Source organism: Schistocerca nitens, chromosome 7 (assembly GCF_023898315.1).
Source record: "Schistocerca nitens isolate TAMUIC-IGC-003100 chromosome 7, iqSchNite1.1, whole genome shotgun sequence".
In the NCBI taxonomy this organism is placed as follows: Eukaryota; Metazoa; Arthropoda; class Insecta; order Orthoptera; family Acrididae; genus Schistocerca; species Schistocerca nitens.
Genome location: NC_064620.1, coordinates 226,371,351 through 226,387,620, shown reverse-complemented (window position 1 = coordinate 226,387,620; position 16,270 = coordinate 226,371,351). Strand labels below are relative to the sequence as shown.

At 38.3% G+C, this 16,270-nt stretch overlaps 1 protein-coding gene across 1 annotated transcript in view; it reads left to right on the top strand.

Annotated features, from left to right (window-relative positions):
* The window catches only part of LOC126194954 (lysosomal-trafficking regulator), a 304,398-nt gene that overhangs the window by 4,041 nt on the left and 284,087 nt on the right, over positions 1 to 16,270 (top strand). The window contains exons 2-3 of the mRNA XM_049933343.1: positions 395 to 546; positions 8,431 to 8,787. Coding sequence (XP_049789300.1) covers positions 502 to 546; positions 8,431 to 8,787 — 402 coding nt within the window. The 5' untranslated portion in view covers positions 395 to 501. The remainder of the gene's footprint in view (positions 1 to 394; positions 547 to 8,430; positions 8,788 to 16,270) is intronic.

Genomic DNA, 16,270 nt, shown 5'->3' with positions numbered 1-16,270 from the left:
CAAAAATTGTATAGACTTTGCAATGTGAAATGTCCTACAAGGCTTGAACCTCTGAATGGATAAAATCTCTGGTGTGAGCATACAGAGAGTTGCATAATGTTCTGAGAAGTGTTATGAGGTTCTGTTCAGTCTTCAATGTCAGTGTCCAAAAATCTCAAGCCATTTATTGAAATATCATGTTGTATAAAATTGAAATTCATTTAGTAGTTAGTAATTCATTTTCTGGCAGAATCAAATGCTTTTTGGAGGAACATCAAGAGCAACATTTGGAATATGGACTGAACTTAGAATTGTGCAACAAATTCAGTTTGTCTACATTATACTTTGGTAGTTATCACAGGTTTATTTGGTGTTTCGTTATGCCTTATGTAATCACTGTCACATATTCTTGCAGGGTCAGTTCTTGTGCTGCTGACACGGCCTGACAACAGAGGTTCGGAAGTAATTTCGCAGGCGACAGTCGAGAACTGCCTGTTGCCTGGCTCTTGGCAACATTTGGCAATGAACGTTAAGGATTACATGCAGAGGAGGATGAATGTCATTGAGGTACACACATTTTCTGAACTAGTATGAAAGAGAAAATAGTGAATGTATTTAATTTATGATGTCATTTTGTGCAGCAGAAATGTACAATACCGATGGAAGCAAGTGTGGTGGCACAGTGATCAGGATGCTGGACTCATATTTGGGTTGAATGTGGCTGAAATCCCCATCAACCTGGCCATTCTTTTGTAAGTTTTAAATGGTAGGCTTTTCCGTAAAAGTACTGTGACAGATTCCCCACCTCCTTCTAGCCAGTACTAGCATGTCCCCTGTCTGTAATGACCTTGATATTAATGCAACTTCAAACTCTGAATTTCTGTCTATCCTTTGTGTCTGTCCTTTGATCTGTCCTTCCTTCCCTGCCTTAAAACTCGAATAGATTTTCTTCTGTACAAACTGAACCAAGAAACATTATAGAAACAAAAATTATTTTCTCAGTTAAAAAGATCTGTCAGACCAGAGAAACAGTAATACTTGAAACAGTAGGTATTATTTTTTGGGTGTGTTTCAAGAGACTGGAGATTCAAAATGATACAGCTGCTGTGAGGATTTTCAGAAATAATTATTTTGAATGGTTGTGGTGGAGGTTGAAGTTCACTCTAAGCTTTGTGCTTTTCTCATTAATTCATCAAGTTCCGTACAGCCCATCATCAATGAGAACAATCACTAAGATGGCATGACCAAGCTATACATTAACAAAAGGCAAGAAACACATGGAAACTCGTACTGGATTAATAATAAACTATTACCATACTGTTTAATGTTATTGAAGCTTTTTGCAAGCAGTTTCTTTAACCATTTCAGCTATTCATTCACTCTCCTGGCCCAATCCAAGAGTCTCACAATAAGTGGGAAATCCAGGTTTGAGTCCTGGTCTGGCACTAACTGTCATATGTCACATTTGGATAATATACATAGGTTGGAACTTAAATACTGGCAACACTGCTCTGGAGACACTATGCAATGGAATCTACTATTGTCGCTGTTAGCACACGTTGCTGACATACCTACCCTACCTCTGAGCAAATGGACTCGCCCGTCCCGCGTCACCGGCGTGTGCACAGTCGAGGGAAACACAGTCACTTGGGAGCGAGCGATCTAACATAACAGTGTCACTATGTTGTTCCTCCGTGGCAGACCGTCAGTGCACAGTATTACTGTTCGTTTTTGGAGCATCATCTGTGACCAGCTTTGCAAAAGAAGCAGCGACAATTTCTGCGCAACCCACCCATCATTTTGCACGACAATGCGTGGGTGCATACAGCACAAGCTGTGGCTGCTCTGTTTGGTCAATGGGACTGGGAAGTACTGTACCATCCACTATACTCTCCGGACTTAAGTCCTTGTGACTTTGATTTGATTCCAAAGATGAAGGAACCACTTTGTGGCATTTGCTTGAGAACTGTTCCAGAGAGTCAACAGGCATTAGACGACTCCATTCGCACCATCAACAGAACGGGCTCTGATAACATTATACTATGCCTTCTGCATCGCTGGCAATGGGTTCTACACAACTCTGGTGACTGCGTTGAAGGACAGTAACAGGTGCAAACATGTAACTCTTTTGTATCGGCTGTGAATTTTGCAAATAATTTGGAACAATATTCCATTCAGCTGCTAATTATCTGATCATATGTAAGTATCATTAGCAGAGACAGCACATACAAGGAGAAAAAATGGTCTCGATTCCTTGTGATAGTGTCATTCTCCTTGAGCGGGAATCAAGTAATGTTGTGAACTTGAAGGGAGACATACAAAAAGACTACAATATAAAGAAGTGGACAGTGACATGTGGAGGTTCGGATCAACCTGGGTAGCATGTAAGGACCCCTAAATGGTTAAGTGACCGCTTGTGACAAGCAGGAAGTGCACCCCAGCAAAAATTTTCACATGTCACGATTTGGTAAGACATATGTATCTATTGTAGCTGACATCATAAAATTCACATTTGCTTATTATTGTCATGAAATTATGCGACAAGGCAGATTTTGCCTCTAAGAGTGTTGGTATAACAACTCGCTCTTTGCTACACAGATATTAAAAAGATGGAAATGTAACAAAATTATTGCTGTCAATGTCTTCAACTAGAGTCGGTTGTTAGAATGCTTGCCTAGTCATAAATATTCAGTTTTACTTGTATTCATCGGTGTGCACAGAATTTTTTTCAGGATACAGAAGGTACTTTCATTTGCTTTTTATTCTGGTGGTAATGGTTGGTGTCTTTTCTGTCGTTGGTTTCTTTTCTTAAATGGAAGTGAATAAATTTTGGCCCATCACTACCAGTCACTCTCTGCCCTTGGCATAGTCTGCTCATCAATTAGCAAACAACCCAGACAAATATCTGTGTTAGTTCCCGAAGCTGACCTTTCCTAACAGTAAAAGGAAATAAAGCATTAGCTGCATCTCGGCACCAATCACCTGAAGAACACCAGCATTATTCCAAAAATTTATCTAATTATCTCCCTACTGCAATCTTGCCCCATGCACCTTCCTCCCACCACCTATTCCACCCTGTAAGTGGCAAAACATATATTATCAAAGGGAGAGCCACCTGTGAAATGACACATCATGTACCATTTGTTACGTAAACACTGTTCGGTCATTTACATCAGTGTGACTACCACCCAGTTATCAGTCAGGTTGAATGGGCATAGGAGGATGGTGTATACTGGCAATGCACAATATGCTGTTGCAGAGCATGCTCTACAACATGACAGTCATGACTGCTATGCCTACTTCACCACACGTAGCTGGATTCTTCCCCAAGACACCAGTTTCTCTGAATTCTGCAGGTGGGAACTAGCACTACAACATGTCCTTGGTTCTCGCCACCCACTTGGCCTTAATTTACATTAATTCCTTCTGTCTCAGCATTTCTTCACAGTAACTACTTGTTTCTTCACTCCATTTTAGTTTTCTATGTCTTCCATTTCCTGACTTGTCTATTTTTTATTGTGCCCCGTCTCACACCTGTTTCATACAAAGCACTTCACTTTTTGCTCCTATTAACATGTGCACGGTGTTTTAGTGGTAATCTCTGTCTTGCATATTACCATGTCTTCCACTTTTAAGGTCTCAGGTTTTCAACTCTCATTCAGTGCAGTCCCCAACAATCAGTGTTTCCTTCTCATCCCATCTGGTAAGTGTTCCCAGATGCGGGGCTCTGAGTGATTTTACCGAACTGTATCCGTTCCCCTAAACCTCTCCTGTCCTTTTCCTTCACCCCTCTTCCTTCCCCTTCAACTCTTCTGCCAGAAGAAGGAGCCACTGGCTCCGAAAAGTTGTAAAAGTTAAATATTTGTGTGTGTGTGTGTTCTCCTGGCACCACTTGGTGAGTAGTTTATTTATCTATTTTTTTACATTATATTTTAATTATAGTTGGAATTCACACAGAACAGGCTGATTCCTTCAAATCTTGACTCCACAGAAACAACTCTCCTGATAATGAAACATTCAGAACTAACGCTCTGCTAAAGAAAGAAATTGGCGTTGGTTCTAGTTTATAAACTTTTAGAAAATCTCCTTACCAAGCTCACTCTACATTTGTATACATACAAACATATATATGAATACAACTAAGTAATTAAGAACAAATGAATACAGGTGACAATCTCTGCCCAACGGTTTCCTGAAAATTGGTGAATGGCAGGCACACAGTAAAAGAAAACAAACAGCAGTGAAGACCTACAAAATCAAATGCTGTATAATCTGTCACTACAGAACATGTGTCTCTCAGACTCAGCTGCTTGCATAATGACATTTTAGAAACCTACCCTTATCAGTCCATACTATAATGTTAATTACCACTGTATTCAGTTCATACTGAAATCATAATCATTCCATTCATTCACTCATCAATTACCATCACTGGTAATATTTATGTAATCACCATAATAAAAAATAAGCCTGGGAATGATCCCTTTCTGGTCAAGAACATCTTTGAAGAGACTTTTGTGTATACTGCAACTGTCTACTTGCAGCTGCAGTGGAACCGTTCATTTCAGAAATCCCATTCATTAGCAGTACAAGTAAACCCTTCAGTACCCCAGTACACATTACTTAATTTATTACTACTTCCATGCAGACAACTTATTGCTCAGCAAGTCAAATCATACAACATACCGTATTTTCAGACATCTTCTGCCTTTAGTCCAAGTGTACTTGAGTGTGTCTCCTGTTTACATCTTAAATTTGCTACACAATGAAGTTTAGCTGTGAGATAATGCGTGGTCACTTGGCATTTTTGCACCATCTAACTTCTGTCAGATCCTCAGAACCAAGTCTCAATCATCTGAATGACAAATACAACACTTAACATTATTTCTACTACATACATACTCAGATAACATGAAAAATGTGTTGCAAGTGCCACTATAACATAAACGAGACTCGTGTCTCATTCCTCTGTTACATTGCTATACAAATTAAAAGTCAATACTACATTAGATAATTGTTTTAAAATGCAACAGCAATTAATTCAGGTTCATCAATACAGCATAAAGACAACATCTATTGGATTTTGTTTCTAATAGAAAGGAAAATATGATCCATTCACTTTAGAGCCATGTGATAGGTGAAAGCCACATTTTTAGGCCAAGTTTATGTTTCCCTGTTGGCTATGTTCTATTACCATCCCTTGATAATACACATCAAATATCAGTTCTGCTATAGTTCACTTCACAAAAGCTGGTAGCAAAAATAATCAGTGTTTGAAAATATAATATAACTGAATAGATAAAAATCCAATCACCAAGTGGCAACAGGGTAGAACACATATAAAAGGTATGTAAGTCTCCCCGGACCGAGGGTCTGAGTGACTTTCTGTAATTATCCCCATTTCCTAAACCTCATTAATTCTTTTCCTTCATCCCTCTTCATTTCCTTTCAATCCTTCTGCCAGAAGGAGCCACTGGCTCTGAAAGGTTGCACATTTCCATATGTTTTGTATGTTTTTCCTCCTACCACCACTTGGTGAGTATGTTTTTTATTTGTCCAATTATAATTACAAAAGCTGTTGTAGATATTATTTTGTTGTTAATACTTATATTTCTAGGTTGTGTAGACATGTTTTCAAAAGATGATACACTGCTATGTTTCTGCTCTGCTGCTAATGGTACAGAAGTGCAAATGTATGGCTGTGAGTAACGCTTGACTTGTTAATGTCCTAGGGTTGATCTGTACACTGTCTGATTTATGCCCTGTTGCTGTATTAGCAAAACATTTTATTGAAAGGTGGTCTTGTGGTCGAATAGTTGACGATAGATAAGTTAAGTGAATTATAAATTAATGTATACGAACAAACAGCGAAACATTTGTAATAAACTTAGGCAATACTACAGATTTAACTTTGCAGAAACAGGTGGTTTATTAAGATCCAAAATCCTACTGAATGGTGGTCCTACAAGCAGTTTTACAAGCAAATAAAATTAATTATTGAAATATATGTAATGTGACACACTCAGATCAAGCCACAACATGTACTCAGTACTTAAGTTTCTTCACATGCATTCTTAGATGTTCGTAATTTAGATCTTTTAAGTGATCTAAAATGTGTCTACACAAATTGAATTGAGTCGCACCATTCTGCCATACTGTCCAGTGGCAGAAAGGTAGAGTCCCCCCCCCCTCCCCCCGTATCAGTCAAACATCTTTCGTCAGCTAGCGGATATCCAGGATGTGGAACATCTCATTCTATGAATGACATGTTATGCCTCACTGCCAAGGGTTTCTCCCTAGACTCGTAAGTTACAACACATACTATGGGAAAAAATTAAATAATGTTTAATATGATGACAATGTTCATTGTAAATAATGTACATTAGAATAAAACTCAGAGTTATATTTTCTGTTGCACAGCATTTGTATTAACTGGTTGGTCTCGAATTCACCAAGTTGTGATTATTTGTTTATTATATGTTGAGTTAATGGTATCAGAAGGAAAATTTAGTTGTGAGAATTATAACATTATGAGACAGAATGGCTGGCCAGCACTTATCTCAGGGATTGAAGTTCTTAGTACTGCTGAAAGACATTTAGAAAAGTACAAAAAACTATTGTAGCATTTGGAACTGTGAATTCCCTTTTGGTCTGGAAATGTTTTTCATTGTAATTTCATGGACTTCTACTTTTAATTTTATTTATGGTCTATCATTAAGTCAGGAAATATATATTTTTTAAATTTGGTTTAGAGAGAGAGAGAGAGAGAGAGAGAGAGAGAGAGAGAGAGAGAGAGAGACCAGCCCACACACTTGTGTGGGTTAGGGTTATTTTTAAAATATATGCTGTATGCTTCTCATGCATGTACAACTATGACTGACAGATGAGTTATGTATATACTTCTTATTCATTTGTGTGTTACACTAGAATATAAATTTAAATAATTAATTGAAGTTTTTTCTTCTCATCCTGTCAGGTAAGTCTCCCCTGCCCCGTGGTTCTGGATGACTTTTTCGAAATCAGCCCATTTTCCTAAGTCTCTCCAGTCCTTTTCGCTCACCCTTCTCCCTTCCCCTTCAACCCTTCTACCGGAAGGAGCAGCCTCTGACTCTGAAAGCTTGCATAGATTTCTGATACAGAAGATACGAAATATTCAGAGAAATACTGTCACAAGTTCTTCACTATACTTTACATCATCACTGGAACCTGAAAGAAAAATATCATATCCCCAATATATGATGTACACTAAAATATTCCAAAAATTTGTGGAATAAAGTAACATGTACTTCACTTCTGTATTGGAAGCATCTGCAGAAAGAAAATGCTTCTCAGCGAAATCCTTCTCTCTCAAAAACCACCTCTCCTGTGTCATGCTCAGTTTAGAATGCTGAAGATTCACTTCATGTGACTCTTTCGCTATTACTCATTGTTGCGCACATGCAACAAGAGATTGATTCACTTAGAATTATTTTGACATGCCAAGAAACTTTTCAGGTTCATTACTGATTTTGAGACAACTTTCTTTCTCATTGTTTTCTTCTGAATATGTTTCTTTTATCAGCTTTGATGGTATAGGGGAACAGTGATAGTTGAAGATGGCCACACAGTGACCAGAATCTAGATATGCAATAAAAATCATTTGTGACTGATTGCTGTACCATTTACTACTTGTTTCTCTTATGTAACTGACCAGGTGGTATAATGGACAATCGGCAATTGTCTTCAGACAATTCTCTGCCTGCCGTGTTATTCAAGACACTAAGTATTTAACTTAAAGACAAAATAAGTTTACCAGTGAGCATCTGAGAAGCAAAAACAATAATATCGCACTTGCAATAAATACTTTTCAATGTGAAAATGAATTTTAATTGATATTTTCCAGCTCAGTATTATTACCTGCCCAATTTTGTGGGTATATTATAAAAGTTAAACAAAATACCAACCCGCATAATAGCTTTAGTTGTTACTTGTTCAACAATAAATAATGTAATTTGAAAAGAAACACAAAGAGAAGTGTACAGTTCTGGATACTACACCTCGTTTCATAAGAAAACATCAACATCGTCTTTCATTTAGACAATGTAATGAAAAATAATGAAATATTTTACCTTGCTGTTGTGACATCACTTTTCAACCTAAGTAATTTTGTTTGTAGAACAGTATTCCACCAACAATCGGAACCCAAAATGCAGCTGTACTAACAGGGATAGACCTGTATGACTCCATGAGTTGGTATGAGTTAAAAAAAAAAAAAAAAACCAAGAAAATAATTTTACACAATGCCTGTACATTTTTGAGGGTCAGGACTGAAAGGGTTATTGTACTTTCGTGTGTGTCTATTGATAGTAGTAAGAATTATATCTTTTAGAGGTAAAATTTTTGGTATGAGTGTTGAACGTTAAAAGTGCTGATGTTTCAAATAAATATATCTTACACCTTTTTTCCTTCTAGGTTGAGCTGATAGTGGATGGTTGTGATCGCCACGAGTGTCTGTTGTCATTTTCTGGGCTTCTCGTACGGAAACCACGCTCCTCTGCTGTGTTGATAGGACACAGGAAATTTCAGCAAAGTTCTTCATCTGGCTCATGGATTTTTGCCGGACTTCAACTGTTCCGCTGTGCAGTTTTTTCACGTGAAAAGGCAACTTACTTGGTTGGTCTCGGACCAGGGAGAGTTTCACTGGCAGACTGTGACGTCGGCTGCACTGCTCCAAACTTTACTCACCTTTTTGGGCCTAAGTCACTCGGATCAGATATTGATTGGGATTCAATTCTTCAGGCTCAAGCAGGAAATCTTAAAGATCTACAGGTATTAAAATTAAAATAATTTTGCCGTTGCTCATTCATTAAAAAAAAAAATAATAAAACACGAGCTATAGCTCCATATCTAATGAGTAAGAAATTCAATTATGGAAAGGATAGCTTGCTAGTCATCATATAGCGGAGCTGTTGAGTCGCAGATAGGCACAACAACAAAACTGTCAAACAAGTAAGCTTTCAGCCAAAAAGGACTTCATTGGGATTAGACACACACACACACACACACACACACACACACACACGCAGATGACCACAGTCTCTGGCTGCCAAGGCTGGTCTGGTCTCGGCAGCCAGGGATAGTGGTTGTGTGTTTGTGAGTTGCGTTTGTGTGTTTCCGTATGTTGTCTATTTCCGATGAAGGCCCTTTTGGCCAAAATTTCACATGTTTGACAGTCTTTTTGCTGGAGGCTGGTCTGGCCTCGGTAGCCAGAGTCCGTGGTCGCACGCACGTGTGTGTGTGTGTGTGTGTGTGTGTGTGTGTGTGTGTGTGTGTGTGTGTAATTCCAATGAAGTCCTTTTTGGCTGAAAGTTTACTTGTTTGACAGTTTTGTTGTTGTGCCTACCTGCGACTCAACAGCTCCGTTATATGACGACTGGCGAGCACGTGTGTTTTGTCTAATTCAAATGAAGGTCTTTTTGGACAAAAACTTATGTCCAGAATGAGATTTTCACTCTGCAGCGGACTGTGCGCTGATATGAAACTTCCTGGCAGATTAAAACTGTGTGCCCAACCGAGACTCGAACTCGGGACCTTTGCCTTTCGCGGGCAAGTGCTCTACCAACTGAGCTACCGAAGCACGACTCACGCCCGGTACTCACAGCTTTACTTCTGCCAGTACCTCGTCTCCTACCTTCCAAAATTTACAGAAGCTCTCCTGCGAGAGCTTCTGTAAAGTTTGGAAGGTAGGAGACGAGGTACTGGCAGAAGTAAAGCAGTGAGTACCGGGCGTGAGTCGTGCTTCGGTAGCTCAGTTGGTAGAGCACTTGCCCGCGAAAGGCAAAGGTCCCGAGTTCGAGTCTCGGTCGGGCACACAGTTTTAATCTGCCAGGAAGTTTCAAAAACTTATGTGTTTGACAGTGTTTTTGCTGTGCCTATCTGTGGCTCAACATCTCCACTATATGGTGAGCAGCAATCTATCCTTTTCATAATAATATTGTCATTATTCCATCTTGGATTTTCCATTGTGTGGGTAATAAATTCAGTTGTATAAGTCTCTAGTGTGACTCAAGTAGTTGTTCTAGGCAGGCCAAGCCAAAATTGTGAACTAATTTATTGGTTATACGTTTGTGAAGTTACAGGGTACTCTCAAAGTTGGTATGTTAAGGTTCTTTGGAATTTGGTACTGTTACGTTTGTGGTCATCCTCGGGCATTGTATGATGGTTGGGGACTTCAGTTAAGTTTGCTAATGTCAATGCAGGTATTTTTCTGGAGCCTACAATGCTATATGGCTTGCCATCAAATATAACCAATTAAAAGTTCCTTGGAGCAACTGCACAACAGTGATGAATAAGCTATGTATTATGGGGAAAAAAGGGATACTCAGTGCAAAGGAGAGTTTGTTTGATATACCGTATTTACTCGAATCTAAGCCGCACTTTTTTTCCGGTTTTTGTAATCCAAAAAACCGCCTGCGGCTTAGAATCGAGTGCAAAGCAAGCGGAAGTTCTGAAAAATGTTGATAGGTGCCGCCACAACTAACTTCTGCCGTTGAATATATGTAGCGCTACACAAGCATGCTTTGTGGGCACAAAGATAAATACTGGCGCCAAAACCTCTGCATCGGTAAAAAAAAAAAAAAAAAAGAGGGTAGAAGACGATCTTTCCCCCCCCCCCCCCCCCCCCCTCCTCCCCGAGTTTCGACCACTGCATTTTCATACATTATCCAACGAAGTAAATACAAATTCCGTATTGTTCATCTTCGAATGTAGCAGAATTTCAATGTACTACGAAAATCCGACTGGCAAGACTGTTAGGGATGTTTGTCAATATGGTCAACTCTACGTTCCGAGTTTTTTCCTACCTGTAAGAAGAGATGGTTGCTAATAGGAACCTGATGAAATGTGAATCACATGCAGTATTCTCTTCACCATAAGAATAATACGAATATAAACATTTTGCCATGTATTCTTTCGTGTTTGTTGCTATCTCATTTAAATCCTGTCTGCGTAATAAACTACGAAACTAGAGTGAGACAACAGCAAACGCGGAAGAATATACGTATCGTGTCATGTTTATATTCGTATTATTCTTATGCCTAATAGTGATACAGTCAGAAATGAAGCAAGGCAACTGACTAGATTTTAAATGTAAGATGACTAATTTCTGTGCAGAATTTGATGTACTAAAGAAGCGGCCGCAAAGATTTTCAAACAGAGGAAAATTTTCGCAAAACTATCGTTCAGAACATGTTCTATCATACGCATGTTCTATCATACGCATTTGGTTCTTGTTGATCATTATCAAAGAAAGCAGCAGTGTAAGTAACAACAAATAGCAGTCTCTTGCCATTGTTTCACTAATGAGACGATTCCTCTTTTTTTTTTAAGCGGCGGTAGCGCCCATAAAAGCAAGTCATGCCGCGAGCGGCGACATGCCGTAAACATGCACTATCAAAATGCGACAAACAATGCATTACACAGTACAGTAATGCATTTTCAGCTTAGAGTGACGTAAACACCTATAACAAAGAAAACGGCACTTATCAGATCAAAGCAAAATAAGCAATCGATTCAAACCAGACGAAGCACGTGAAAAAGGAAGGGTACCCGTATAAATACGGACGGAGCGCCTGACGCATAGCAGTGGCTACCTGGTAAAGCTTAACTGCTAAGCTTACGACTAGAACCAAACTACTGTAGCTGTATCGTCTTTCATTCGAACTAAATTGTGTCTCATATTACAATGGACCAACTTTGTTTCGATTTGGAGGTGCGGCCTAAAACTTTTCTCTCCCCTTGAATTTCGAGTCTCAAATTTCAGGTGCGGCTTAGATTCTGGAATTTTTTTTTCCTTTATTTCGAGTCTCATTTTTCAGGTGCGGCTTAGATTCGAGTGCGGCTTAGATTCGAGTAAATACGGTAACTCAAGCAGTCAAGTTACAGTCTAAACTAGCATTGTATCTTGAAGGAATAAACCAGTAATTAATATCATTATTGAAAGTTGGTGTATGAAGAAAGCCTTTAAGAAATGAAAGGTCCAATCACAATATCAAAAATGTAGGAAAAGATAGATTGCTACATACTGTAAAAAAGGCACATTAAGTTGCAGACAAGCACAGTTTGACACTTACACGTCATTGTGGCTGCCTGCAACTTAATACGTCTTTTATGTGGCAAGTAGCAACCTATCTTATCCTACATTGTTGATATTCCTACCTGGAGTTTCTATTGTTTGAAAGTTCTGATAACAAATACACAAACATTTACATCAAGAATATTGGAACCCTTGCAAGTTTTCTCTGTATCTTTATATGTGAAGCAGAAAACTGTAAAACCGTGGAAGTTAAAGACGGCTGGGTCAGTAGATGTAGAAAAAGAGTGCTTTCAGGGAGGGGGGGGGGGGGTTAGATAAAATGAAGAAGTGAATAAAAAGTGGAAGGAAAAGTCCACTTACAAAATCAGTACTATATAAAGCTGTGATGCAACTGTAAAGAGTAAGAGATAAAGAAAGAAGCAGCTAACAAGAAAGGTTGGCAGATGCATGATGTATAGGACTGAAATGATAGCTGCTGAATGAAATGATAGCTGCTGATAAAATGGTGGGATTTGCAGTAATAGAGCTTGTAAAAATTGAAATTATAAAGTGTTGACTACCATAACATATTATGCTGTCTGCCTGCTTAGCTGGGTGGTTATTTGTTTGCCGCCCATGCAGTGGGCCCGCGTTCAATTCCCAGTTGGGTTGGGGATTTTCTCCAATCGTGGACTGGATGTTGTGTTATCCTCGTCATCATTTCATCCTCATCACCGACGCAAGTTGCCCAGTGTGGCATCGACTGAAATAAGACTGGCACTCGGGGGCCGAACTTCCCCGAACGGGGCCTCCTGCCCTACAATGCCGTATGCTCATTTCATTTCATTTCACATATTATTCTGCTTGGTGTGACAAGTGAGGTAAAAGTTAAGAAGGAAGAAGAGAGAGGAACCAAGATTGGTAAATAAATAAACATAGCACCCAGAGATAGAAGATAAAGAAAAGAAATTTGCAATAAATAAAAATGAGAAAAAGTAACCATTCAGCCAAAACTATCCAAATTGTGGCACATACACACATGTAACTGTACAGAGACTTGAGTTTTGCACTTGAAAACTATGTCCTTAAGTTATAGGATATGGGTTTCGCCTTTTTGCAAACGCACTGCTTTTTCTTTTTACTCAAACATGTTTCAGCACCTCTGTGCCATCTTCAGTGGGTCTTTTGTTTAATGTTTTAGACACATAATCTCTGCCTTCCTTTTTACTTAGTACAGATGACATACTATTTACACAGTTTTTTTATATAATCTGGAATTACTTTAAATGTATTTTGTAAGGTTTGTTATTGAGTAACTTTTTTTTAGCGTGTAACCCCATTGGCGTTCCTTTGTTCCTTAGAAATTTTGGCCCCAAATTTGAATTTTGTTTACTTTTTCTCTCTCTTTCCTTGTGTGTGTGTGTGTGTGTGTGTGTGTGTGTGTGAGAGAGAGAGAGAGAGAGAGAGGGGGGGGGGGGAGGAAGGGAGGGAGAGGGAGAGAGAGAGAGAGAGCTCCTTTTAGCTGTTTGTGTTGCCTTTTCTGTAAAGTCCTTTACTGCGTTGAATGATGTCCCTTTACAAAGTGTAGTGTTTTCATTTAAAACTTGTTTGCCTTCTGTATGTGGTAATTCTCTTCTATTGTCAGTTTGTGGTATAGGCTGTGGCTGGATTTCAGTATGTTTAAATCTGCTTCTATTGTAGGTTCTGAGTATCTTGTTTTAAAATTCCTGCATGTTTGTCCTATGTATACAGACTGACAAGTGTTACATAAATTCCTGTTCTGTTGAATTTATCTATGGGTGTCTCCTATGTTCTTAGTTTTGTCTGTGTTGTGTTGTCTGTTCTGTGCCCTATTTGAAATCCCTGTTTCTTCAATATGTTGCCTATTCTGTGGACAATTTTGTTATTGTAGATGAATGTGTGCCATTTTGTTTTATGTGTGTGTTGTTGTACTGTTGTCTTTTGCTTGTGGTCATTGTCTGTATGTTATGTTGCTCTATGTTGTGTAAGGTTTTGTTTGTGTGTTGTGCTTTCGTTCCTTTTCTGTTTACAGATTTATTGGTTTAATTTCTCTGTCATGTGAGGCTTGTAACTATTTTCCTCTGTTATCTGTTTTATTGTGTTTAGCTCCTGTGTGTAATTCAGTTTGCTTACAGGTGTTCTGTTCAATCTGTTGAGCATGCATTTGAAGCTTGATTGCTTGTGTGCCACTGGGTAGTTTGACAGACTGTAAATGGTGGTGCTCATGGTTGTTGGTGTCCTGAATAGTGTCAGATCATGGGTGTTGTTTACTTTTTGTATAGTGAGGTCCAGGCATTTAGTGTGTTGTCTGTTTCTGTTTTTAATGTGAAGTGAATTTTTGGGTGTAAGTTGTTTATTTCCTTGTATAACTGTTCTATATATGCGTGTGGTTCATCAATTAGGCATGCTATGTCATCGACATAATGGTATCTATACATTACTTTGTACTGTTTTTGGGCTTATTATGTGTGTGAAGACCCTGTTCCTAGGTTAATATGTTGGCTAGGAGACCACTAATTGGTGATACCATTGGCAGCCCTGCATGTTGGAAATAAAATTCTTTATTGAACATAAACTAATTTTGTGCAGTTATGGTCTTGACTATGATTGCTATTTCATTAATGTGTGAGATTGATGTTTCCTTGTTGTTGTAGTCTTTGTATGGTGATGTTGATTGTTTCATTAATTGGAATACAAGTGTGCATTGATATGTCATCAAATGATACGAGGCTTGCTGCGTCTAGTATGTCTTGATTCTCTCTAGTAGTGTTTGTAAAAAGGCAGAACGCATATCCTATAATTTAACTGCAAATGCGGAAAGTAAGGATGAGAGCTGCAGATCCAAAAGATGAATATTTTCGTAAGTGTGTTCTTAGATCAATATGACTGTCAGATATGATGTAAACAAGAATAATTTAGGGAAAAAAAAATAGCTAAACAGGGCCCACGTCCGTAGTTTGCTTATCCTTGCTTATTACTCCACTACTTTTGTATCTGTGCTTAAGCAGCTTTTCATCTGAAGTGATGTGAGGTATTTTAATCACTATTATGGCTATTTCTTTGTTGAAGTAGTAGCAAATAGCAATACATATTAAGTTTGTTTACTTCTCCATTTATACTAGCCATAAAATTTTTTGTCTTCTTCCTCCCCGTCATCCAGTATTCATTTTGTATTTTGGTTTCCAATTGTGCTCCAGTCTATGGGATTAGCTCTCACTGTTGTGAAATCCCTTGTGTATGGGGACAGTGTGTTTATGACTGAGCTATTTGTTTTAATATAGTAACAGCTATTTTCTGTAACTGGGTTTGTTAGAATAAAGCTATTATTTACTTAAAATAAAGGTAACACTCACCTGTAGCTGACTGATGTGCAGCACATAGAAACACACAACAGAAAACTAATTATACCTGCCTCAGAGTTCTTTCCATAGCAGAAATGCAAACACTCGTGTGCACAACCACACATACACCAGTGGCTATTGCATTTGTATATGTGATTTTGTGAGGAAGAGCTCAAAGGCTAGTATAAATATTTTTCTGTTCCATGTTTGTATGTGCCAAGCATGAGTCAGCTAAAGGTGAGTGGTCACCTTTCCTTTATTTTACATGTTATTCCATCCAGAAATTGCCACTGTTGTTGTTATTTACCCAGTCTCGAGTTTAAAACAGTTGTCATAATAATGAGTACTTCATGTTTACTGATTTTACCATGTTTGATCATCTAATTAGTATAGTTTTCTTTTTTCAGTTCAACATTAAAAACTCACCATAAAATTGCTGTGCATTAGAAAATTATCAGTTTAAAATCCATTTTGAGTTCATTAATGCTGAAAGGATTTGAGTGGTGAAAATGTTAAACCTCTCTACATTAATTATTTTTTGGTGTTGTGATTTTTTTCCCCATTCAGTGTAGGTTCCTTTGTAAAATCTTGATTTATAAATATTCTTCCATTTCAATTCTCAAAATAATTTTTTGATGGTTTGGTATAACAATCATCTTTTATTATATTATGCATCTATACATATGTGTATTGAGGGATACTAAGATCACACTAACTTCAGACTTTACAAGCTTTTTATCATTGACATGATTTTCTTGAGTCTTTATTGGTGACTCTTGTAGTGTAATATTCAGAGGCCGACCGTGGTATTCCATGCACTGTTGGTAGCTCTGTGAAGCACCTACTGTGTGGTTTAAGGACTACTTCTTTCAAACTT